The sequence below is a fragment of the Malaclemys terrapin genome, chromosome 9, assembly GCF_027887155.1.
Source record: "Malaclemys terrapin pileata isolate rMalTer1 chromosome 9, rMalTer1.hap1, whole genome shotgun sequence".
Lineage (NCBI taxonomy): Eukaryota > Metazoa > Chordata > Testudines > Emydidae > Malaclemys > Malaclemys terrapin.
The window spans coordinates 4964832-4990873 of NC_071513.1; the positions used below are offsets into that span (position 1 = coordinate 4964832).

Consider the following 26042-nt stretch of genomic DNA (forward strand, 5'->3'; position numbering starts at 1 on the left):
AAAGCATATTAGTCCACCTCTACAACATAACATCCTAGCTGATCTAATTCAGATGTATAGTTAATCTTACATTTTAATCAAATAATGTTGCATGTGACCTAACCTTCTATTCCATTGTGTCCCCAGCTCTGGGAACAGACTGGAATTTTTTCTGAAGTTTTACACTTTATGATCTGTATGTAAGTTCATAGAGAACATGCCTTATGCTATGCATGCATTTGCGGTGCTGTCATAATGAATTTATCAACATTGAATTTCAAAGTAATGCACATTGGAAAACATAATCCCAACGACACATATAAAATGATGGGGTCTAAATTAGCTGTTACCACTCAAGAAAGATCTTGGGGTCATTGTGGATAGTTCTCTGAAAACGTCCACTCAATGTGCAGCAGCAGTCAAAAAAGTGAACAGAATGCTGGGAATTATTAAGGGATAGATAATAAGACAGAAAATAACATATTGCCTCTATATAAATCCATGGTATGGCCACATCTTGAATACTGCGTTGTCGCTTCATCTCAAAAAGATATATTGGAATGGGAAAAGGTTCAGAAAAGGGCAACAAAAATGACTGGGGTATGGAACGGCTTCCATATGAGTAGAGATTAATAAGACTGGGACTTTTCAGATTGGAAAAGGGATGGCTAAGAAGTGATATTATAGAGGTCTATAAAAATCATGACTGGTGTGGAGAAAGTAAATAAGGAAGTGTTATTTACTCCTTCTCAAAACACACGATCTGGGGGTCACCAAATGAAATTAATAGGCAGCAGGTTTAAAACAAACGGAAGTATTTCTTCACACAATGCACAGTCAACCTGTGGATCTCTTTGCCAGAGGATGTTTATAAAAGAACTAGATAAATTCATGGAGGATAGGTCCATCAATGGCTATTAGCCAGGATGGGCAGGGATGGTGTCCCTAGTCTCTGTTTGCCAGAAGCTGGGAATGAGCAACACCTGTTCTGTTCATTCCCTCTGGGGCACCTGGCATTGGCCACTATTGGAAGACAGGATACTGGACTAGATGGATCTTTGGTCTGACTCAGTATGTTCTTAATATTAAAGCCTCACTAGGAAGCTGGGCATCAGAGGAAAACTTAATATGGGCTTCTGTGTCACATTTCCCACCCATTTATATGTAATAATAAAAAAAATTCTAAATCACTGAATGAGAAAATGAGAAAACATGGCAGTTAACACATCAGAGTTCAGACTACATGTACTTTCTCAAAAGTTCAGAATCTTCCACAACATACTTCTGGAAATTACTGTACAGTTTAAAGGCAAGCCCACAATAAAATAAATGAGCCCAAAATTGAACACAATGGCAGAGAAGCCTGAGGTCAGCAGGAAGATGTTAACTAAATAGATAAGTCACTGTACTAGTATGCAGTATCTCTGAGCTTTACCAAACTTGTAGATGCATGGCCCACATTTATACAACTTTTCCTGGATGAGACCCTGGATTCTTATCTAAAATGAAGTGCAATATAAATGTATTTGATAAGGACTCAATCCAGGAGCCTTTTATTCTTTCTAGAATCTTAAAAAAAGAGATATGTTGAAGGCAATCAAGCAGTTCAGATGGCCAAACGTTTTTGGATCATCAATAATATTGTCTGAATGGTATTCTATACACAATATAAACACAGAAATCTGTCAAAGGTCTTTTGTCTACCCTGATACTTTTCTCAAAATCTCACACTCACCAATACCACAGCATTGGTGGGTTGTACTAGTGGGGACTGGGTGCTTGCAAAGATTGGCCACTAACATTTTACCACTATGTAATCTACCCCACACGGGCTGGAAGTGGAAGTTTAAGAAGAATGCCTGTGTACACAAAGACAAGAAGACTTTGGGAAAGAACTAATATGTGGCATTGTATGTAACTGATACCACAAGCATTAATACATATGATTTTAACATATGATTAAACGTGAATATACCATTTTGCTTTTCCCGCTCTTCTCTTCGCTCCCGGGCTAGTCTTTGTCTTTCTTCTGTTCTCAGAGTGGAGCCATCTATCACTGTCAAAAAAATGGGTTTGTAATTGTCAGTCATTTAGAACACAGAGTTAAAAAGAAACAAGCTGTTTTAAATATAGATTACTGAAATGATTATTGAACTCATTCTGAGAAAGGCACCCATTCACCATGGTATAATGTACTTTATGCAGGTTAGAAGAGTACTAACAAGCTTTTCCTCCAGTACAGGAAGCACGTACTCTGGAACTCCTACTCCCCCACCCCATAACCAATCCAACAATCTTAAGAGGACCAGCAAATACCAGACATAAGATTAAATGTCCCAAACCATAAAATTAATAGAAAGCCTAAACAAAGAGGTGGGCCCTGCATTATGCTCTAACCACAGCCCATATTTCTGGCAGGTGTAAATTCCAGAGGTGAGAGGCTGTGACCAAGAATGACCTGTCTCTGGCTCCCACAAAGGTTACCACGAATACAATTAGCTGAAGTGCTACGGTTATAAAAACCATGTGTTGTGAAGAGCCAAGGGGAGAATGGTCTTTCAGTTGAGTGGAGCCCAGACCATGTGGGTCTTTTGTAGACAGTACCAAAACCCTTCATTGCACCTGGAAGTGAACTGGCAACAAGAGCAGAGTACAGAGCACAAAAATTAATTTGTCTTCACTGTTCTGCCCTACTCAGAGTGGGCAAGCTGCACTAACTGAATCCTGGGAAGAGCAAGAGTGGAAGCCTGAGTGATGTCCAAAAGTTACTGAGTTCTCTAAAGGGAGAAAGCAAAGGCGCTTCAGAACAGTCCTATCCAACCCTGTCAACTCAACGAAACTTTTAAGATCAACAGTAGTCAGAGATTACACCTGGTTTAGTTGCAGTCTGTAGGTTTATTGCAGTTTGGACTGGAACAGGGCTAATACCACTTTGGTTTCTTCTTTCTTCTGCTATTGCTTGGGCTGCAGCAACTGTAAAAACAAAAAACAAAACAAAAACAAAAAATAGTTTAAAGAGACAATTACTACCAATAAGATTGTCATCAACAGGGCTCATTTATTTATTTTATTCCTGAAATCTCTGGTCAGGTTTTTCTCCCCCATCATTTTGCATGGATATCCTGTTCACTATGGTGTCATTTTACACTTAAACTAGTCACCCTCTTCTTCCCGCTAGAGTGAAGCAACTGTGAATGGGAAAGTAAATGCAAGGGAAAAAATATTCAAGGTTAAGGACAAACAACCTATCCCCATATCTCCGCACACAATTAAGAGGGAGAGATCTCTTTCATGAGTGATCTGTACAATACTCCCAATCTTCCCTCCATGTAAACCCCTACAGCCAAAGTAATGAACACAAAGCTAGAAGACCGTTTGTCATCTTTGGTTCCTAAAAGAACCCAATATTAAGAACCACCACCAAGAAACCAAACACAAAACATGTAAGACTTTATATGTACTAAAATGTTAAAAAAAAAAAATCTAGACCCATTTGTAGCAAAAGTTATCCTAGTCAAATGATTTAAAGTTTATAGTTAAGGATGGATGATTATTAAATTTGGTATTTTTCCTGAAAGAAACAGCATTGTCAATGGTCTATGGCTTTCCTTTAACTGGGTAGTATAAAATGCAAAGGAAGGAAGGAAGAACATTTCTCTTCTCCTTGACAACTAGTTCTGTCATGGTAATAATACTTCCTAAGGCTGTGCCCAGGAACATTCACCTCAAAGTGTGTAATCCCATGTGATATGAATGATAAATGCTGATTACGATACTTATTCAGCAACTCTAAATTGTCACCCACAGCTGTTGCCATGGCTTGAATACCTCACTGCAGCACCAAACAGCCTTCTTCAATCCCACCTATGTACTCTATTACATCTTTGAGGGTCTTTTAATATAAATAAACGATATCACATATTGCAATATGATATTCTGGACAGTTGGCAAAGTATAAAAATGGGTACGTTGCAATTTTACTAAGTACACTAAAGATTAAAAAATCAAAAAGCTAATTTTGTACATTGTGGCATTTGTCATGCAGACAATATTAATCCAACTCAAAGCAGTGAACAGAGAACACAATTTTTCCAACCACACAAGGGCTAACATGAGAAAGAGGCATAACACAAAATAGGGTATAGCAGGCATATCTGAGTACAGGCACAGATGCAGCACTTACTGCACCAGTGAAAATGAACAAAAAAGCCTTCAATGAATAGAAGACTAGAATATGACCAATCTTACAACACAATTGAAGAATAAAATTGAAAAGCCTTTTGATAATGATACCAAGCTACATATCCTCATCTCTCCAGAGACAAAGGTGAGGGGGTATGACGATTTGTAAGAGGTAGATCAAGAGAATTCAAAATTAGTACAGATGGGAAATGAACACTCCAGACCAAATTCAACCCTGGCACAAAAGGTTAAACATCCTATGACTTCAGTCACGCCAGATTACGTACACCAAGACTGACATTTTTACCTCAAGACTCCAAAATATATTTTAAACAATCATTCTGCTGTGTTTTGTAACAGAATGCTTCTTGCGTGATGCAAGCTGTAATATAAACTGGAATAAAATTTTGAGGATGGAATTAACTATATGCAAATACTGCAGTACTTTTAGTACTTAAAGTCATGACTTGTTGATTTACTATGCAAATGAAATTAACTGTTGCCTTTGGTTTCAAAACCTCATTAAAGATACATCTTAAATGTTTTAATGTTAAGTATTTTCCATAAAATCTATTCATATACTTAATTTAACTTTTATGAAGCTGAAATTAACATATGTAGTCCTATTTTTACCAGCTTTTCTCATAAGTATTACAAAGTCATTAGTTCTACCTTCTCCAACATCTTTGTATTTGCATCTTTGCAAGTGAATTGTGTCAAAAATCTCTTGAGCTGGTATTTTTGTCTCTCTCCACATGAGACACAAGAAGTGCTGTTTTAACTTTTAAAGAGGACTATTTGGGGCCTAGCTACAGTAATGCCACATTTGTAAGTTTCCAATGTGTACATTTAAGAGCCTATCCACTTCACCAATTTATTTGCATGAGCTTTTGGGGGGAATGTGAGGAAACATGGTTATTGATCACTGGTATCTTAGAAATAGAAAGAAATAAAGAAATAAATGGAGATATCCCATCTCCTAGAACTGGAAGGGACCTTGAAAGGTCATCGAGTTCAGCCCCCTGCCTTCACTAGCAGGACCAAGTACTAATCTTTGTGCATTTCTTTGTTTCATTTCTTTGTGCATTTTCTTTTAGATTAATTTCTTCTGGTTAGTTAACACTGGTTAAGTGGCCGGTGCCAGGCTGCTACATTTGGGAGACAGCTTGGCATGTATTTCTAAAGGTTTGACTAGGGCATACAGAACACAGGATAAGCACTTTTAGTCTTATATAAAAATCCAATTAAATGTATTCCCTAAATGGTTATTTTTAAATAAACACTTAATTGTTTAATTTTTACAATAATTATCCTAGTATTTTTCCATGGCACCTATCACCAGTATTCTAAGCATATTTTAGCCATGGCAAACTACTACCCAAGATTATCCTCTTTTTTTCCCCAGTATGAAAGGCATTTCAGTACAATACTCCCTAATAATGAAGGAACTAGAGACAATTCTGCTTTTTCACAAGTACAAATTCCTCTTAAGAACAGTCTTAACAAGTTTTCCTTAGTGCTAAATAAACAATCGGCTCCAAAACTATCAACACTCCCAAAGTATTTCTAAAATTTCAACTTAAGTCACTTGTTTTTAGAAACGTGTAGTTTAATTTAGTGCTGGTGAAGGTACCTGGGGAATAAAGCCCTCTATTCCACACAAATTTCCTTACACTGCCCCACCAAGTGTCTCCCAATTATGATCTGGAGCCACCACTTCATACCCATTCAGCGTCAAACCACCTCAGCAAAGTTGTCAACCATGTTGCCATTTACTATCAGTGGAGTGGTAGGTGAGTCTCTGTGCAAAAGGGCCACTTTTCCCATTGGGAAATGTGCAATAATCTAAACTATCCGAGATTATAAAAGCAAGGATCTGCTAGATTGAAGAGCCTCACTTTGGCAATTTTTTTATTAAATTGTTTATTGCATTCTGTTTACAAACATATTTATCTATGCACCAACCTTCTGCTATAATTGAAGTTGCCCACAAAAGAATACTCAGCCCTACAATCCCAACAGTGTCAACAGCAAATGGCCATGCACTATATAATGTTTCTTCTTTGTCTAAAAGCATAGTGTGAATTAGACGATGTTACAGGAAAGCAGGGAGAACTGGACAGGTTGACATTGTTCATTGTGCTGTGAAAGAAATATTTGTACTCTACATGAGATTCTTCACTAGAGCATACCAATATTAACAAAGATAAAACATTTGATCCAAAGAGGATGCTGTCCCACACAGTTTCCATGGGCCAAAAACCACAGAAGCCTCGTTAGCTAGAAAGCCCCCACCAAGAGCCACTTTCACCTCCCTCTAAAATTAACAAATCAAATAGTCACCTTACATACTTTGAAACATGTCTTTTTAAAACAAGATACCAGATTCCAACATTACTATCCTTGCACAACGAAGTTCAATTCAGTTGGGATACATCTTCATTACAACTATTTATGTCATTTACATACAAAAATAAGCACACTCTAAAATGCCCTAGTTCATTAATTAGTGTGAAACCAGTTTATACACTAAAACCACACATGTTATTACATCATTTCAAATTGCTTTAAAAATAAAAGATGAAAAGTTACACCCTATAGTACAATAACTTTAAGGGCAATATACCCACAGAAGTGGATCAGACCCCTCAATACTTTGACACGGTAAGACACCAACTTAACAACAAGTGCAAGGAGGAGCAGAAAGTTAAACTGCAGAGGTTTAAACCTCAACTCTGAGTGTGGAATTATTTTTAATATTTTTGGAGGTTGTGTATGCACTCAGATTCACTTATTACCAACACTTATAGATGTTTCAGGCTCCTAATTTTATTCTCTTTTCAACACTATTTCTTTTGCATATTTCTCACAGTATGAGCTTGTCTTCAGCCCAGCATGAGCTCAAGTTATTTACACTCAAATTAACTTGAGTTAGGCCAAGTGAGAGCAGTCACAATGCAAAACAACACCTGAGCCACACAGAATGACTGAATTAGCAGCAAAGAGTAGCCTGAATCCCAACTGCATTGCTAGCTCAAGTGTCAGCAGCACTCAACACACACACCAAAAAAAGTCAGCTAGCTCCAGTTTAAAGCACCACTTAACTCAAGCACGAGATTTACATACAGCTGCAAGTCAGACTGGGGAAATACTCAAGTTATACCCCGAGCTAACAGTGCAGTGAAGACAAGCCCCATGATAACCTTCTGCCCTCCTTTTCATATCTACTTTTCCTTTGTAACATACATTTACATTTTTCTTCTCCATAGCATTATCTTCAGCACAGGGAAATGGGCTAGCTTCCTCACTTTCCACCTTCTCCCTTTCCATCATCTCTCTAGTTCAGTGGTTCTCAAACTTTTGTACTGATGACCCCTTTCACATAGCAAGCCTCTGAATGCAACCCCCCTAATAAATTAAAAAACACTTTTTTATACATTTAACACCATTATAAATGCCTGAGGCAAAGAGGGGTTCGGGGTGGGGGCTGACAGCTCACGACCCCCACATGTAATAATCTCATGACCCCAAGGGGTCCCAACCCCCAGTTTGAGAACCCCTGGTCTAGTTTCTCCTCTCTTGTTCTGATCATCCCCTTCTAAATGTTGTTTGTATGCTAGCTATTGTTTAATACTTCAGAACTCAAACAAGAGCCATCTGTACAACAGAGCCTAGCACTGCAAATCACAAGTCAAATTCTGTGAAAGCCCAACTTTGAACTATCTTTAAAGAGAAAACAATGGCTCCATTATGTGATAGAAGTGAAAACTACTGCTAGTGCATTTTTAACCTTTATCCCTTCTTCTCCTTCCTTATTAGGGTGACTACACTACTTGTTAACGTTATTTCTCCTTCTCAGCAAGTGAGCACGAGGGTGCTACACAAGCAGTGCATCCAAGATGTACAAGAAGAGGCCAGATTCCAACACTCTTCTCCATGCAGGAAGGACCCATGGGCTCAAACCCAGTCATGCATCAGTACGTCCTCCGTGCTGACCTGTTACCTTTTTATAGTTTAGATTGTCCTTTTGCAACACCAGAATAAAACATTTGCTTTTCATTGCCTTCTGCAGAAGAGAATGGTATGAAATTTAAAGAATTAAACTCCGACATTTATTAAAACTGAAAATCACTGCACCCTAAAATCTTTGTTAAGGTATAGTTTAGGGTTGCAGACACATCTTATTTGTAATACAATTACACTTACAGACCCCAAACATGTAATAAAGAGATGGTCTCCACCCCAGAGAATTTATAATCTGGATGTGTGAAAAGACGACAAGAAAATGAAAACTAACAAGCAGAGTAAAGGCAGGAGAAGAGGACAAGGTAACACTTAAAAAGAGTATGTTTTGCATAATAAATCAAAGTCTCAGTTCACCTTGCTTAGCCATTGTCAAATGGAAGAGATGAGTCTTAAGGAGGAAAATGAAGGAGAATAAGGTGATGTCCGCCAGTTTGGTCAGGGGATTGATGATCAAGGCCTATCATATCTAGAATGTAATACGGATCAATAATCTGTCATTTAAGTCACAGCATTACATTTCTTTCAAACAAACTTGAGAAAGCTAAGTGAAAGCTGAAAACTTTTAACTATAACAGGAAATCTGTTTAATTCCTGGTATCTACAGATATACATCTCTGTAGATTCCAACACTTGGGTCTGATTCCAATGCAAAATAAGTCAGGGGTTCACACTGTTTTAAATTGCAGAGCCTCTGAGGCACCTTAGCCAGAGAATGTAGTTCTATGGCTACTGCAATACCTATGCATCCCCCGAATTCTCAGGGCAGCTCATTTCAATAGCAAAAGGTGGTACGCTCAAATTAAAGCCCAGTAAAAAGTACTAGGAGAAAAATATTTTCAAAGTTCTCTCCAAACTCTGAAGGAAAAAAGATGGAAGAGCTGAAAATTGGAGATGGGGCATCTTCTAGGAATAACTACTATTGCTAAACTAATTGCAAAGATAACTCTCTCTGTGGATCCCTCTCTTGGATACTAACAGCTCAAAGAACATTTGAAAAATAAAATTCAACAGAAAACAGATGCCATGCAAATAGAAGGTTAACTTGCTTTAAACAGAAAACAAATGTATGTATATAATAAGTTACACACCTATATACCACATTGACATTTATCATGGATAATGAGGGCATTATTACAGGTATTTCCAATGCCAACTAAATTATTACAACTTTCAAATAAAAATACACCAAGTGATAACTATGATTTCCCTTTTCTTTATATATAATTGGCTGCCTGTGCTCAGACTCAACACTACCGTTCTCACTTACAGACCAGATATTACTACAAAGGTCTGTTATTGGATGGTCATGTGTACACCCACCAAAAGCTAACCACGAACTAAGAAATTATCTTTCATATCCGGTCTGAAGTATTACCGAACCTTAAATTTTAGCTGTGGTAAACTGAGAAATTGAAATGTATGCATCTACTTTATGTTTAGACTTCTTGATGAATGTACTAAAAAAAACCAAATGAAACGTGCCATCATATTATAAAAACATTTTTTTCATGCTTCGCATTTTAGACTGACAGGTGTTGAACTGTACTATGAAAACAAACAGGGACTTTTTTTTTTTTTTTTACAATTTAACCTATGGTTTCTGAAAGTCTGACAAGTATTAGTATTTACTCATTTTAGGTAATGACTTCAGGAAAACAAGATCTCACTATTGCACTTCACAAGCCCAAACCCCTGGCAATGTACAATTCAAACAACTAATTTACTTACATGGGTATCATTAGCCACTGCATAAATATTGATGCTACAGGTAAACAGGTTAAAAAAAACAATAGCTGTGTGATAACTATGGCATCTTCTGACTATTATGTAAACATCACCAATAATAGGTTATAGAAAGTATAAAGTTCTAATTAAATGTTTACAATAAAAACATCAATGATGTGAACATATCAGAGTCCAGGACATACTGAGAACAACCTGGCAACTAACCTTTACATGAGGTTTTGAAGTGCGTAAAATTATTGACTCAAAAGACGACTTGAACAGTACTTCACTGCCACTTCCCACTGAACTTTAAATTAGACTTAGCTAGGCAGTTAAATTCCATGTTTTGTTTAGTAAAGGGTAGCACCCCAACAGATTTGCAAATTGGAATAAAACCAGATATATTTTTAAATGGTATCCAGCACAGCTTTCTATGGTATTTTTCCTCACAACTGCAACAGCTTTTAAATTCTCAAACAGAAATGTAATAAATTGGGAGGATAAAATACCTCCCAAATGTTGTGAGGTTTTTAGATAGTAAATGATAGGCATGAGAAGCAGATGGAAACACTGGAACACACAACTGATTTAAGTCTTATTTATTCTAGGCTATTTTGGATCCACAATTCCCAATACCAACAGAGGCAGAGATCCACCAATGACAACACCAGCAGAATGTATAGTTTAGACAAGGTGAGACCAGAGTCTCATCTACACTACTGCTTCATCAAGTACTAACACCAAGAGACCCACTGGAAATTATGGATCTGAAAATTCTAGTATAGATGAAGCCTTAATGTGAAGGCAGAGTGGTTTTGAGAAGATCAGTTAAAGAAAAACAAAATTAAGATTTAAACATTGTTAATATTTTCACTTGTCACTGAAGAGCTATTTTAAGCCTTTATTTTTATTTATACTCAGCTGTGGTGGAATGTTATGAATTCTGTCATTTTGAAACTATTTTTCGGTCAGGCAAAATAAATAGCCTTTCATAATTCGGAGCAATTGAGGGAAAAATTTTCTATTTGCTAATTAAATAAGTCCTATTTAAGAGATAGTTAAGTGATCTAACCTCTGGGTAGACATTGCTAAATTCTACCCTGTGCATTTCTGAAACATGTACTCAATTAAGCAATTGATGGGCTTAAAGCAATCTGTGCACAGTTTGCAAGCTGTTGGTGTTTTCCCTACCTCCCAGATCTCCAAATCTGCAATCTACTAATACTCTTACAAAAGCGGGTGGAGTATGGCCTGCAAGGTGCAGATTTAGCTAGACAGGTTAATTCTGTGTGCAGCTCCTACTGAAATCAATGGAAGAAGCTGGCCACCAATAGATACTATGGTGACAGATGTGCTAATTTATAGAAAAACCTGAAATTGAGTAAGTTTACTCAAAGTTTTCCAAGTGTTTGGGACCCATTCTGAGGGCATACTTCATAAAGTTTGACCTTAGATGGAACAATCTGTATTTGAACTGCATTCTCAGTATTTTACCCAACAGGAATTGTGTCACGCGTGTTTTAAATGCCTTTCTGATTAATCAAATGCACATTTAAAAAATTAAGTACTCAGGGATATCACTTTAATATTGACTGCAAAGGGATATTACTGTACATATACAATATATCTCCTAGAACTTATCATCCAAGTACTCAGATCCCATTCATGAACATTTGCTCTCAAACACTCTGTTGTACGTATTTCAAAAATGGGTTTGCTAAGAAAGAGGATAAGTGACCTACCTCAAGTCACATTACCAGAGTAGGGGCAGTAAGAATAGGACACACTGGTAGTAATTTCCAGTGCTGTGCTTTCACCACATGACATGCAAGACTAGTGGTATATAAATCTAACACAGTGGTCTATTGATATTACCTTTTTAAATAGGAGATGGATCAAATCTCAATCCCATACTTTCCATTTTATGTAACTTTGAGAGGACAAGATGCAGAGACAGGCATTGAAGTTAGTCAGAGGAAGGCCTCCCAAAAAAAAAAAAAAAATTGGAGGCTTGAATATCACCAGCAGGAGGCTGGCAGAGGGGTGCGCTAGATCTGGGAGAGGAGCACAGAGAAAGTTTTGGAGACTGCTCCTCATTGCTCTGCAGAAACCAGCAGGCTCTGGACAATACAAAACAGAAATAGCTCCTTCCCTCTTCAAGCAGCAGCAGACTGTGTGGAGATTAATTTATCGAACGCCAAATAGCCAGGGATTGATCTGTAAAATAGAGCCCAGAGCCTAAGACAGAACCCAGGTACAAATCCCATCATCCTTCCATTTTTCAGTTGCAGTACTTGGACAGCTCACCAGAGCACTGCCGTTGGAATTCACCAGTACCTCTTTCTCTTTTGTATATACCTCTGACTTGTTTCCACGGCAGTACATTTTTTAAACACAACTGGAAATCATAACTAAGATATGAGAATTGGGGTGAAACAGTGAATTTGATAGCCTTGTGTGTTCTGGACTACCTATCTGAGCACTGCGGTTTTAAGACTAGTTATACATCCTTCAGACAATTATCTGCACTATAACCACTGAAGAAGTTACTAGAAAGTTTGTTCTGAGGTAGACAGACAAAACCAGGCACATGGTAGACACAACAAAACCATTATTCTGTGCTTCTGAAGTACAGTTCTATTAAAAAGGATTATGTAAAAGTGACATTGTGAAGTTAAATATTTGTCAGTGATTCCTGAGGAAATTTGTTCAAAGCTTTTTTTCTTTTTTTTTAAACTAGCCACACTGCAAACTAAACCTAAGATCAAAGTTAAGATGGAGTGTCTTTCTTTCTCACACACCTACACTAGTACCAAAAATGTGCTGGTTAATTGGAGCTGCAAAGTTATAACTAATTTCCTTCAGTGGGGCTGGACAGATAATTTGACCTTGCAATTTGAACACAGGCCCCAAGTCTGTAAATTGTTCCATGCTGGTGTATCCCTTCCTGCGCCCACTGACTTCTATGGAGGATCCATTCACGTATAACGGGGTCAGCAACCTCTGGCACGCAACTCTCCAGGGTAAGCACCCTGGCGGGCCGGGCCGGTTTGTTTACCTGCTGTGTCCGCAGGTTTGGCCGATCACGGCTACCACTGGCCGCAGTTCGCCGTCCCAGGCCAATGGGGGCGGCAGGAAGCGGTGGCCCGCACATCCCTCAGTCAGCTTACCCTGGCGAGCTGTGTGCCAAAGGTTGCCGATCCCTGACATAGAACAACCTGCAGGATCAGGACCCTGGTTAGCAATTCTGTTGATAGGTGAGAAGCAACTGTGCTGTTCATTCTCCAACTGTGCTGATTCTGCAGTGGTAATTGGAGGGGGGGAAATAAACTTTATTTTTGTGTCACTAACAAAGAGATAACAATACACAAATGGAGCATATTTTAAATAATGCGCTATTTTTATTCAGTCACTTTTCTGATTAGAACCTCACATTTTATTAGAGATCCACATGGAGCAAATTTATGGGTTAGATATTGAATGAATTTACTAATTTTTTTTAGTGGATATAAGCTCTGACCATATAGGTCTTGACTAGCCAAGAGATGGAAACTATGCCCACAGCAGATCTGTCAAAATGTATTCACAGGAAGAAGGCACCATGCTGCTGGCCTAACTCAAATTTGCAAAGATTTCCCACTTGAGCATACAGATCTCTGAAAAAAGTAGGATTGGGCACTTTAAAAAACAAACAAACAAAACAAACCAAACAAACACAAAACCAATTTAACACCCATGCACACAATGATCCGATATACATCACGGAGGGACATCTCCCAATGAAGCAGAAGTGAATGGTGCCAAGTTCTTGCAATGTAACAGCCAGTTGCTAACAAGATTACAACAGTCAAGATAAAGCATTTCATGACTCTAATAGACTAAAAAAGTAAAAGCAGCCTATTATAACTTAAAATAATTTCAAATATTAATCTGATTACCATATTACTCAAGACGTAAATGCCTTCTAACAGACTAACGCCCTCTCTCAAATCTGTGTGTGTTCAACAGTGTTTACAGAATTAAAACTTCAATAAAACCCTTTTGTCCCCATAATAAGAGGCTATAACTTTGAAAATATCCAGAGATCAGATCAATGGAGTTAGGTGGTGCCATTTATATGTAGTTGTTTATGAGTATAAAATCATATTTTAGATCTAGGATTAATACATTTCCTGGGCAGACATCATTCACAGAAGTGTTAACCAAATTCTATTTGCAGGACAAAATTCTGCTCTCATGCTGTCTGGCTGAAGGCAATAGGCTGGACAGATGAAAGAACTTGAACACAATGGAATTGCAGACCTGTCATTGAGGGCATGATTTGGCCTGCATGACCTCTTTATTACAGGAGATGCATGCAGAAAAAGCACACTTTCCCTCAGATTGAGTAGGCATGGTTGAGAATGAGAAAACCCATCTCTACTTTAAACTTAGCAAATGTGATAAGGAAGCGATTGAGAAATAAGAAGAGCAGAACCCTACAATGCCCATTTTCAGAGCTTGAAACACTGACCAGACTTCTACCAGCCAGAAGACTAAACCTACATCCAGAGGTTGCTATGAAAGACTGGAGGCAGGAAGAGGAAGCCAGTAAGGTCCAGAGTAAATGTTCTGCAAAGAAACCTAGACTCCATCTCAGCAACTAGGAAAGAGGCGGCTCTTTGGTTTCTTGGCAGGATGCTGTCCATACTTCATATTAGTATCTGGCTACCAGGTATTTGATAAATCTGTAGCTTCCCTCAACCCGCTGTCTGTTGGAAGGCAGAAAGTTACATTCCTGCATTCCCACACACAATCAACGAGCCTCTTGAGGTCCTTTTTGTTGCTGTATAAATGCTGGAATGGGTCTTCATTACTCTATTGCTCCTACAGCCTCCTAGCCTCCTTTCTTTCAGTCCTCATCTGCAAATAGCTTCTGTGTCTGACTTGGTTGCAGCTCACAACTTTGCCAAACAGCAGAAATAAAGTGCTATGATTCTTGCCAATTTCACTGCTTTCCACAGGGTCCTGGATATAGGCTCTGGAACTGACCTTCCGCAATATCACTCTCTGGTCACTTGGAAAAAGCCATATTGGAATTGTCTGTTTGCAGACTCAAAAACACAGCACTATATTAATTCATGTTAGTTATCTTTGCAGCCAAAGTACTAAAATATGTTTTAGTTAAAATTCAGATTCTGCTCCATCAATTTTCACCTCCTATTGGGAAAGTAAGAAGAGGATTTTTCAAGCCCTGTCATTTTTAGTGTCACTTTTTATTTTGTTTTTTTTAACAAAGATCTTCACTTTAGAAAGGGAGATGGGGCTGGATGGCCCTTCCCTTCTGGTTACCTGCATCTAGCCCAAGACAGCTCTTAACAAAAGTGGATGACATCTGCTTGGTGGTCTCTGGAAAGATTTGATGGTCTCCAGTCTAGTTTATATCAGATGAGTGTCCATCTCACAAAGTGCCATAAAAATTAGTAATTTCAGCAGAGAGAACAAAAACAAAATGGGCTTATAAAATAAGTGACCCTTTCACTCTTAGTTAAGGTCCCTTCAGGTCAGAACTGAGTTATGCTGGTGAAGCTGTGTTGCTATTATCTGTGCTCTCTCTAGTCTGTGGATAGGTCTTGAAAGATAATTATTTGACAGAAGACATCAGACTCAAGAGCACTAAATTCATCTTAAAAAACTGGAAAGGGGAATCAACACATACACACACACAGAGTGCATATCTGACTTCTGCATCAAAGGAGGAAGAAAGACTTCCAGATCTGAGCTGAAGACTCAAGACCTTAAGACCATTTGTAAGAGTCACCAGAACTCTTACATCAGTAATTGCACTGGTACATAAAGAGATCACAGTCACAGAAACAGACTGATAACTTTAAACACTGACAAAGTACCGGTCAGTTTGCACACAGTCTAGGTTAGTTAATTTTTACATCAAACCAGAGATCATAACTCTTTCTTTCCTTTAGTCTCTTTGTTATGCTTAGTCTGGAATAATCAAAATGTTTTATCTGTACTGTATCAGAGAGGTAGCCGTGTTTGTTGCTTTTTACAGATCCAGACTAAGAGTCCCGTGGCACCTTATAGACTAACAGATGTATTGGAGCATAAGCTTTCATGGGTGAATACCACTCGTCTGACGATACATCTGTCAGTCTATAAGGTGCCACAGGACTCTTTGTTGCTTTTATTTGTACTGACTCGCCCACAAATCGATTGTGTGCACATATGCACCTTAACAAGCATAACACTCACTCTTCACAGAACACAAAATGGTTATGTATATTGAGGTCCTTGTTAATCCAAGTCTCAAACAGGAAAGAACAAACCAAAGCAGTTTTTAACAAACTAAATGTAAATATTTTTAGCCTTTACTGGTATCTTAATTCCAAAAAAGCGTTAAAGCTTTATTAAGAGGTTGATTAGGAAGCAACATTTCAGAAGTCAGACTGTCACGTCATCCTTTGCAAGATATTGCAGCAAACACTGGGCATGACAGCCGTGAGGAGCTGTCTGCAAAAAATCTAGAAAATTGAGACAAGACTCATTAAAGAAACATAACGGTTTGGACTTTCAAAGGATCACAAAAGGCAGACATTTCATTTTAAGATGAAGTCCTCAAGTGGCACTCATTCCTGTCTCTGTATTGCAGACATCTCAAATCAGCAGCTAAAATCTTGTAGGAAAATTACGTGCTGCAGTTTTATAGGCAAATCAGGGTGAGTGTAAGGCAGAGAAAGGGTTTTTTTTTAATGTAAGTCAGACCCTGCATATTAATGCAACATCTATGCATTGGAGGGAGGAGAGGAGGGGAAGAGATGTGTGTTTCATATTCCACTCAAGAAAGATTTTGAAGTTAAAACCCAGACGTAGGAAGGCCTGGGCATTTAAAGTTGTGAGAGACTCAGCAGAAGCCCCAGATTTCTTTTCCAGAATCCCTTTCCCATTGCAAAGCCAGCGCTGCGGAAGGGAGCCAGACAAGCCGCACAGAGAAAGGAGGCGGGCAGGGGGAGGTCAGAGGCAGGGTGGGGGGCAGCACAGACAAATGGGGGGGAGGGGGGAACCACAAGAGGGTCATGGTGTGGGGGGTGGGAGAAGGGGAGTTAGGCTGGGACAGGGTGTGGGGCTCAGGCCAATAAACGGAAGGGGGGCAGACACGATCTCCCCGAGGCCCACTGCCCCCCATTCACCCGGGGCCCAGCGGGGGGCTGGGATCGCGGCCCCGGCTCTCTGCTCCCGGGGGGGCTGGGCCGAGAAGAGCCCGCCTGAGGGCCGCGTCCCTGGCCTGCTCTCAGGCCGGCCCCACAGACTCAGAGGGGACGGCCTCTCCAGCCGGGGGCCCCGCTCCCCTCTCACCCTTCCCCGGCTGCAGCCAGAGCCCCGGGCCGCGAGGTGCCCTGCCAGCTCTCACCCATCTGCTCCCGCAGCCCCTTCAGCGACGAGCCGCCACCCTCCGCCATCTTCAGCCGAGTGAAGGAACCGCTGCCGGCAGAGCCTCGGAAGAGCGGGAGGCGCAGTGCGCAGACTCCGAGCGGCCCGCGCCCGGCAGCGCCGCCGCGAGGGGGGGAATAGCGCCCGGAGCCGGCTCCTGCGCTCCGCCCCTCAGCGCCCCGCCCTCTCCAGCCGCAGCGCCTCTCAGCCCCGCCCCCCGAGCTCCAGCCCCGGCCCCGCCCACCCAGCTCCCGCCCCTCCTCCCCACCTCAGAGCCCCTCAGCCCCTCCCCCGCACACCTAGCTCCCGCCCCGCACCACAGCCCCGCCCACCCAGCTCCCGCCCCTCCTCCTCCCTGCCTCAGAGCCCCTCAGCCCCTCCCACGCCCGCCCAGCTCCCACCCCGCACCACAGCCCCGTCCACCCAGCTCCCCTTCCCCGCCTCAGAGCCCCTCAGCCCCTCCCATGCCTGCCCAGCTCCCGCCCACACCAGAGCCCCGTCCACCCAGCTCCCGCCCCTCCTCCTCCCCGCCTCAGAGCCCCTCAGCCCCTCCCCCGCACACCTAGCTCCCGCCCCGCACCACAGCCCCGCCCACCCAGCTCCCGCCCCTCCTCCTCCCTGCCTCAGAGCCCCTCCCACGCCCGCCCAGCTCCCACGCCGCACCACAGCCCCGTCCACCCAGCTCCCGCCCCGCACCACAGCCCCGTCCACCCAGCTCCCCCTCCCTGCCTCAGAGCCCCTCAGCCCCTCCCACACCTGCCCAGCTCCCGCCCCACACCACAGCCCCGCCCACCCAGCTCCCGCCCCTCCTCCTCCCCACCTCAGAGCCCCTCAGCCCCTCCCGCGCCCGCCCAGCTCCCGCCCCGCACCACAGCCCCGTCCACCCAGCTCCCCCTCCCTGCCTCAGAGCCCCTCAGCCCCTCCCACACCTGCCCAGCTCCCGCCCCACACCACAGCCCCGTCCACCCAGCTCCCGCCCCTCCTCCCCGCCTCAGAGCCTCTCAGCCCCTCCCCCGTCCACTCAGCTCCCGCCCCGCACCACAGCCCCACTCACCAAGCTCCCACCCCTCCTCCCTGCCTCAGAGCCCCTCAGCCCCTCCCACGCCCGCCCAGCTCCCACCCCGCACCACAGCCCCGTCCACTCAGCTCCCCTTCCCCGCCTCAGAGCTCCTCAGCCCCTCCCCCGCCCACCCAGCTCCCGCCCCGCACCACAGCCCCGCCCACCCAGCTCCCGCGCTCCCTCCCCACCTCTATCCTTCGCTCTCCCACTCCTGCCCTTCTCCCATCCTTCCTGCCACTCCTGTAGCCCCCTCATCCTGCCCCTTCCCTGTTCCTCTCCCTTTCCTCACCCCCCCCTTCGCTCGTGCTCTCCCCCTCACCGTTTCTCCCATCCCCCCTCCGCCCTGCCCCCGCCTCTAAAGCCAGAGGAGACCTCTTCCCACCAGCTGCAGGATGGACACGGTTCCCTCCATGCGCTTAGGGATCCTTTCAAGTCTAGCCCCGATTTGCTGTACGTCCTGAGCTGCAAGGACAGTAGGTGCCATTCTCCCAGCGTACCGTGTAGTAACTGCAAAAACCGTGATACTGGGGGCCCCAAAGCACAAGATGGGTTAACAATAATAAAGGTGGGGTTCTTTTTATTTGCCGGCTGCTTTCTGCGCCTGGCTGCATGTTCTGCAGTTTTTTCCCTGCAATTTTGAAGACCGGAAATTTCTGTTTTTTAATGAAAACTGAGATCCCCATGCAATCTCTTGATTCCAGCAGTTGGGGCTTTAAGAGAGACACCAGCTATCAGGAGGCTTGTGATAAAATCATAGAGCTGGCACCAGGTCACATGGCAATATATACACTAGCACTGAGCTCCACTGGAGGGTGGGGTGAGCCTTTGGGGAGAAAGCAGGTCCCTATATACGCACTTGTGGTAGTAGGGCCCATATTGGCAGAATTCATGAACAATTCAATAGCAGCAGTGAACTGTAAGTCTAAATATAGGCAGCCATGTTGGTTAGTTTCTGCTTCACTAAGAATACAGGTTTCAGAGTAGCAGCCGTGTTAGTCTGTATCCGCAAAAAGAAGAACAGGAGTACTTGTGGCACCTTAGAGACTAACAAATTTATTTATTAAATAATAAATAAATAAATAAATAAATTTGTTAGTCTCTAAGGTGCCACAAGTACTCCTGCTCTTCTTTTTAAGAATACAGGGGGGAAATTAACGTCAAATGAAGAAGTAAACAGTAAAAAATAAAAACCCTATTAAAAAGAAATGATACTTTTGATAATGTTACACAGGTTTATACAACCCACATCAAAAGCTTTTTGCAAATTAGCTATGTCAGCCATCAGTACATGACAAGCATCAAGGTTTTGAACAGCTTCATTAACAAATTCAAAGAGCTGTAGATGTACCCTATTAGGTCTAAAACTTAATTTTTCATTAATGAAGAGCTTATTTAAATTATGAAGTCCTTGCATGTGACCCACTCTTTTAAGCATTTATATCAAAGATGATAATGTATGGCAATTGGATTATACTAATTATAATTGTAATAAATATGTCACACAGTTTTAGAAGCCAATAATCTATACAACTAGACATCCAGATATTCTGGACAATTCATCTACTAAACTTGTTTCCCACAAATCTAGCTTTTCATCAATGAGACTAAATGAAAACAAACATGAAACAGGATAATTTTTAGACAATGGGCCAAATTCACTCTCAGTTTACATAGGTGTAAATCTGTAGAAACTCAATGGAGTTACACTGGTATATTGAAGAGCAGAATTAGCTCAAGATTATAAAATACTTAGCCAGCTGGAAGAGCTAGTACGAATTTGTAGCCGTTGGCACTTAGGGTACCTGTGGCCTAGTTAAGCACTGGGTATTTCTTACTTCCAGAAACAGGGTACTGGACTTGATTGACCAGTGGTCTCAAATGTACGTATCTCTGATTTGATCAAGCATTCTGCATTACTGAAATGTAAGCTGATTGGAAGGTAACTCTGTGAACTGAAAAATCAACAGCCACAGATGTGTTCAGTATTTAGAAACATTAAAATACCCAGAAGTAGTTTACAATATATAGTGGGAAATGAGCACAAATGTCATAGATGAGTTAGTATGGCCTGGTCTACACTGGGGGACGGGGGGGGGGGGGAGAAAATCGATCTAAGTTACGCAACTTCAGCTATGTGAATAACGTAGCTGAAGTCGACGTACTTAGACCTACTCACCGCGGTGTCTTCACTGCGGTGAGTCGACTGCTGCCGCTCCCCCATCGACTCTGCCCGTGCCTCTTGCGGCGGTGGAGTACAGGAGTTGACGGGAGAGCACTCGGGAGTTGATTTATCACGTCTTGACTAGACGTGATAAATCGACTCCCGCTGGATCGATCGCTGCCTGTCGATCCAGTGGGTAGTGTAGACATACCCTATGAGTTCTCCAAATTTGCCAGTCCAGCTTGAGGGTATAAATCCTACTAGCAGAATGAGGTGGAAAAAGCAAAGCATTACTTTCTCTGTCAAAGATGCTGGCAGGCAGACCCTGCTCATTCCTAACATTTTACTGTCTTTTAGAACAGTCTAGATCAGGCTGGGCATCAGATCTCTGCCCATCCAGTGACTGAGAGCCTGGTACTGAGAACTGAATCATGATCTTGTGGCAGCATAGAATACTACCACCACCATACTACCTAGTGACAGCTTTATGGTTCTTGTGGGTTCCCAAAGCAAGAACATGGCCTAAAGCTGCTGGAAGCGAATATCAAATCATGGCTTGCTGTCCAGCCAGGTAATTTTACAGGAGGGGATGGGTCTGGTGGATGGTGTTGCTGCCAGTGTCTGCTCATAAGTTGCATTATTTCCATGAAATAATGGGCCAACAAAATAGGGAAGCCACAAGAGACTGTTTGCTTTGGGATTAAGACTAAACTCTATCCTACCAAGTTGGTTAAATTTTTTTAAACAGAAGATCTGATAATCTGAAAATGACACTACACTCAGTAGAAGAGTTGTCTGCTCATGGATTTGATTGTGCAACCCATACTCACTTTGGTGGGCACCGTACTCTCACAGTTAGTACCATAGCTCCATTGACCTCAGTGAGACTACTCAAGTGAAAAAGTGCTCACCAACACGAGTCAGAGTTGTACAGTCTTGTCCCATATATTTAGCATTGCTGTTTGTACACGGTTCCAAATGAAGAACAAGGTATGAGTGAGGAAGTGGAGCCATTCTGGTGAATATTACTCAGGGCAGGTCTACACTTAAAACCCTGTATCAGCACCATTGCACTTAAGTGAATAGGCTCCTATGCCAACAGAAGAGCATCTCTCATTTGTGTAGTTAATTCACCTCCCTGAGAGGCGGTAGCTATATCTCCTGTCAACATAGAACTGTCTACACGGGGGGGTTAAGTCAGTATATCTATGTTGCTCAGGGCTGTTTTTCACACTCCAAATTGACGTAGTTATACCGATATAGGTCTGTATTGTAGACCTGGCCTCAATAGCTTGGCTTAGTAGAATTGGCTTAGTCCCCTAATAATATTGCCATTCTACAATAGGTCAGCGTTCTTTGTCACCTGTTTGTTGTTTTGCTGTCTCTTTGCATATTTATTTCTCTGCTGGCATAATTTCTGTACAACTTACATCTGGGTTGTTACTACTTGGGAAGAGTGTAAGGATTGTATTGTAGCAGTGCCAACATTAAACGGTAGACCCTGAAGTTCTGGTAGGAAATCTGCTTCAGAAATCAGCAAAACTTGAAGCCAGGGGGAGGTTGGTCTGCCTGAGAGCTACTGGTTAGGATATAAATGGGAGGAGTGGAGAGGAAGCAGTAATTAAATAATGCAGCATTTCAGAGGTGACTGCAAATAGAACACTTAGAAATATTTTACAGATAGACTCCATCTTAGCTTGAGGATTCTGAGTACAGATTTGCCTTTGTGTTATTCTTTGTTAATGTTGCTTCCCCTCTCTTATTGTCTGTGCCTGTAAAATTACACTCTTTGTTTGCTTTGCCTCACTTATTTCCTCTTGATTTTATACAAAGCCATCTAGTATTTGTTTTCTTTTAAATAAAATGGGCAATTTAACGGTGGGAGAGAACAGTAAATTACTGAATTCCCAAAGATATTTTAATGTTTAGAATACGTAATAATAATACTTTGAATGTATAGACTGCATGCAATTTGAAGATCTGAGAGTGCTTTACAAACATTAAGGAATTAACTCTCACAACACCACTGTGAGATAAACAATTGCAAATGCATTACCACCATCTTCTACAAATGAGGAAACTAAGTCACAGAGAGATTAAAGTCTCTACTTGACAAAGTCACCCACAAAACAGCATAGTGACAAACAGAACGCAAGTACTCTGACTTCCTGTCCGGGGTTCTTCTATTTTTTCCATCTTTCCTTTCATCATAGGTATTGTAGAAGATTTCCAAAATGTTTCTATGAGAGTTTTATATAATATCACAATGGGGAACTACAATGGTTGGACTATATATGATTTAATCTACATGTCTTCATTTCTTTGCAAGTCCTCTGAGTAGCATGCTACTGTGAGGGTGTGCTTTTCATATGTCTACTGAATGTTCACAACGTATATTCACTGCACATTTGAAATCATAGAATAATAGGACTGGAAGGGACCTTGAGAGGTTATCTAGTCCAGTCCTGGGCACTCATGGCAGGACTAAGTATTATCTTGAGGCCAAATGCTACTGTCCTCCACGTGATGGAAATTCTTGTAAGGCATATGTAATAAAAGGGAGAAAGTATCACAATATCCATTTTTGTCTTCAAGAAAAATATCCCAGGAAGAACAATTCTGCTGTAAGAAACTCTTGCAAATTAGAGAACATGGGAGAGGCACGCAGAAAGTTTTCATATGAGATGGCATCTTATGCTCTTCTCCATTCAATAGGCTTAACACATCCAGGGCCTAATCCTGGCCTTTAAAATAATGCCTGCAATTTTTCACATCTAATTTTTTGCACACAGAAATGTCAGATTTGAAGGTTCAAATTGGATGTATGGCTATAAACTGGGGAATTACATCAAACCCAGTTTGCGCACACACACATCTGAATTTTTGCATACACAAAAACTTAGATGTGAAATATTGTGGGCAAAGTTTGAGAGCCTGGTTTTACTTTTAGGTACCACAATCCAGTTTTTATGCAGAAGGGAAAATATCAGATAAAACCCACAGTTGCAAGTGTTGGATATATTTCCACATGCGAACAACTTCACTCCTATCCCATACTTCCTGCTATGCATGGAATGAATGCCCTCCCGATTCCAGTTAACTAGGACATCACCTTATATTCCTCCTCAGAGCCTAAGTCTTACACAATGTCCATATTTTAATTATAAGAGGAGAAAACGGGGGACAAACGTCTGTATCCTCCTGTGTGTTTTTCCCAGTGCATGCAGTCTTGTGTATCTTTCTTTTAGACTGTAAGCAATTTGAGGCAATGATTGCGTTTTTGAGTGTGCATCTTGTACACCAAGCAAATTTTTGGTGCTAAATAAACAACAGTAGTTGAGGTGACATGGCCAAATTTGAAAAACTGGCTGCCTAAACTTCATCTGTAAAGCCAGCATCTGTGCATGCAAACTGGGAATTTCATGCATAGGTGCTCTTTGGCACATGCAAATTTCTATTCATATTGGATTGCAAATTTTTAATATAATTTATTATTATTTGCATTTCCATAGTGCCCAGGCATTCCAGTCATGGACCAGGATCCCTTGTGCTAGGCACTGTGCATACACCAAACAAAAAGATGTTATTTTCTCAAAGAAAAAACGAGGAGTCCTTGTGGCACCTTAGAGACTAACAAATTTATTTGGGCATAAGCTTTCATGGGCTAAAACCCACTTCATCAGATGCATGGAATGAAAAATACAGTAAGCAGTATATATATTTTACAGCACATAAAAAGATGGGAGTTGCCTTACCAAGTGGGGGGGTCAATGCTAATGAAGCCAATTCAATTAAGGTGGAAGTTGCCTATTCTCAACAGTTGACAAGAAGGGGTGAATATCAGAGAGAAAATTACTTTTGTAGTGTTAACGAGGCCAATGCAGTTACGGTGTACTTCGTTCATTCCCAACAGTTGACAAGAAGTTGTGTAGTTGCTGGTGAGTATTTGCCCAACTAAAATCTCTCCAGCACATCATCAAAGATCTACAACCTATCCTGAAGGATGATCCCTCACTCTCTCAGACCTCTGACTCCTTGTTGGTTTTGCTGATACAGACTAACACAGCTACCACTCTGAAATCTTCCCAAAGGGTTTACAATGAGTAATCGTTGAAGACATGAGTCGTAGGGGGATTTGTAGTTTAGGTGGCTAGTTTTGAAAAATGTCTCCCCATGTCTTTTGCTGTGATTTGGAGCAGTACATTCCTCAGGTAAATAATTAAGGTGAGGAGACTTAATTGTCTGAGGGTGCAAATCTCATCACCATGAATGACTCTGCAAATACTACATTTGAATGCCTGTTTTCCATTGTCAAGCTCATTCTGGCATTTCTGTTTGCTCTGCAATGCAGTTTTAGTATTTTTTTATCACTGCTAAATTATCCATAATTTCTATGTGATAGCGTGTCAGTGCATCGAGTGATAAGAGTTTGATAACGTAAACTGTGATATGGTAATCTTATCAACCTTAACTCCAGACATTTTAATGTCATCATCATGTTCTGATGAGATAATATATTCCAGCAGTGGTATTTTGTTAATGTTATACTACTTCATCTGGTATTATGAGATAATACCATTATGCAGAGTTATAGGGTTACGCTAGCAATGCTATGGCTCTGATTGAGAGGGCATTTTCATTTGAAGACTCAATTTTCATTAACTTGTAAGTTTTCTCAGATCTGCCTAATGGGTTGAAAATGCTTGTTCTCAGCCCAGAAGCGAGTACTTTATGGGAATTTTAATAATGCAAAGTAATTTTTTGGTTATCTGAGCATGAAAATAATGTTTCTTTTATCAAAGATTGTTCAGACTTTTTTCCTCCTGTGAATAACTCGAAGATGGCTTCATTTTAAGGGCCATGTTCCAAAGGGGCCTCCTAAATTGAACAAGAACAGGTAATTGTGCAAATCAGTACCTGTTTGCATGCACAAATGCATGCTTTAAAATCTACAAATCTCATGGGTGCAGTTAAGGAGATTTCCCAGTAACTCTGCCTTGTTGTTACTATTAGAAAAGTGGCAAAAAGACAGACCTTAATGGCCAGAGGTAGGTGGGCCTGGGGAAGGCACAGAGTTTGAGCCTTTGTTCAGGGACTGAAGCTGTGGCTGGTACCTGTGTCCTCCTGAGTTTGTTGTGGCTTGGAGACCTCTGACAGAGACTCCAAAAATGGACTTGTCAGGAACAACTCCTAATTGCCAAGATCCATGCAAGCTCTTTGCCTCACACAGCCACCTGGCTTCCCCTGGCTCTCCCCAGACTTCTTGGCAGGGCTGCGTTTAATAACCTTGTTGCATTATCTTCCTTCTGTGTGTGCAGTTTCAATGCATTCAGTGTGAAGCCTTGCGCCTGGGAATTCCCATGCCAAAAGGAAGGTGGACTCCAGCCAAAAAGAAAGGCATTTCTCTTTTCAATGAGCATCATCATAACTTGTTCACAAGAATACTAACGATTTCTGCAAAGACAGGAGTTATTTTAATTCCTG

General features: G+C 41.4%; 1 protein-coding gene across 14 annotated transcripts in view; it reads right to left on the reverse strand.

Moving 5' to 3' along the window:
• MAP7D3 (MAP7 domain containing 3) overlaps nt 1–17430 on the reverse strand; it is a 59673-nt gene extending 42243 nt beyond the window's left edge. For 8 of the 14 annotated variants that reach the window (XM_054040245.1, XM_054040242.1, XM_054040249.1 and 5 more), the window contains exons 1-3: nt 17318–17430; nt 2851–2952; nt 1955–2035 (exon numbers count right to left, since the gene is read on the reverse strand). In XM_054040245.1, the coding sequence (XP_053896220.1) occupies nt 1955–2035; nt 2851–2952; nt 17318–17366 (232 nt within the window). In that variant the 5' untranslated portion in view covers nt 17367–17430. The remainder of the gene's footprint in view (nt 1–1954; nt 2036–2850; nt 2953–17317) is intronic. The other 6 variants (XM_054040255.1, XM_054040254.1, XM_054040253.1 and 3 more) reach the window with 1 other exon arrangement.
• Between the last annotated feature and the right edge of the window lie 8612 nt (nt 17431–26042).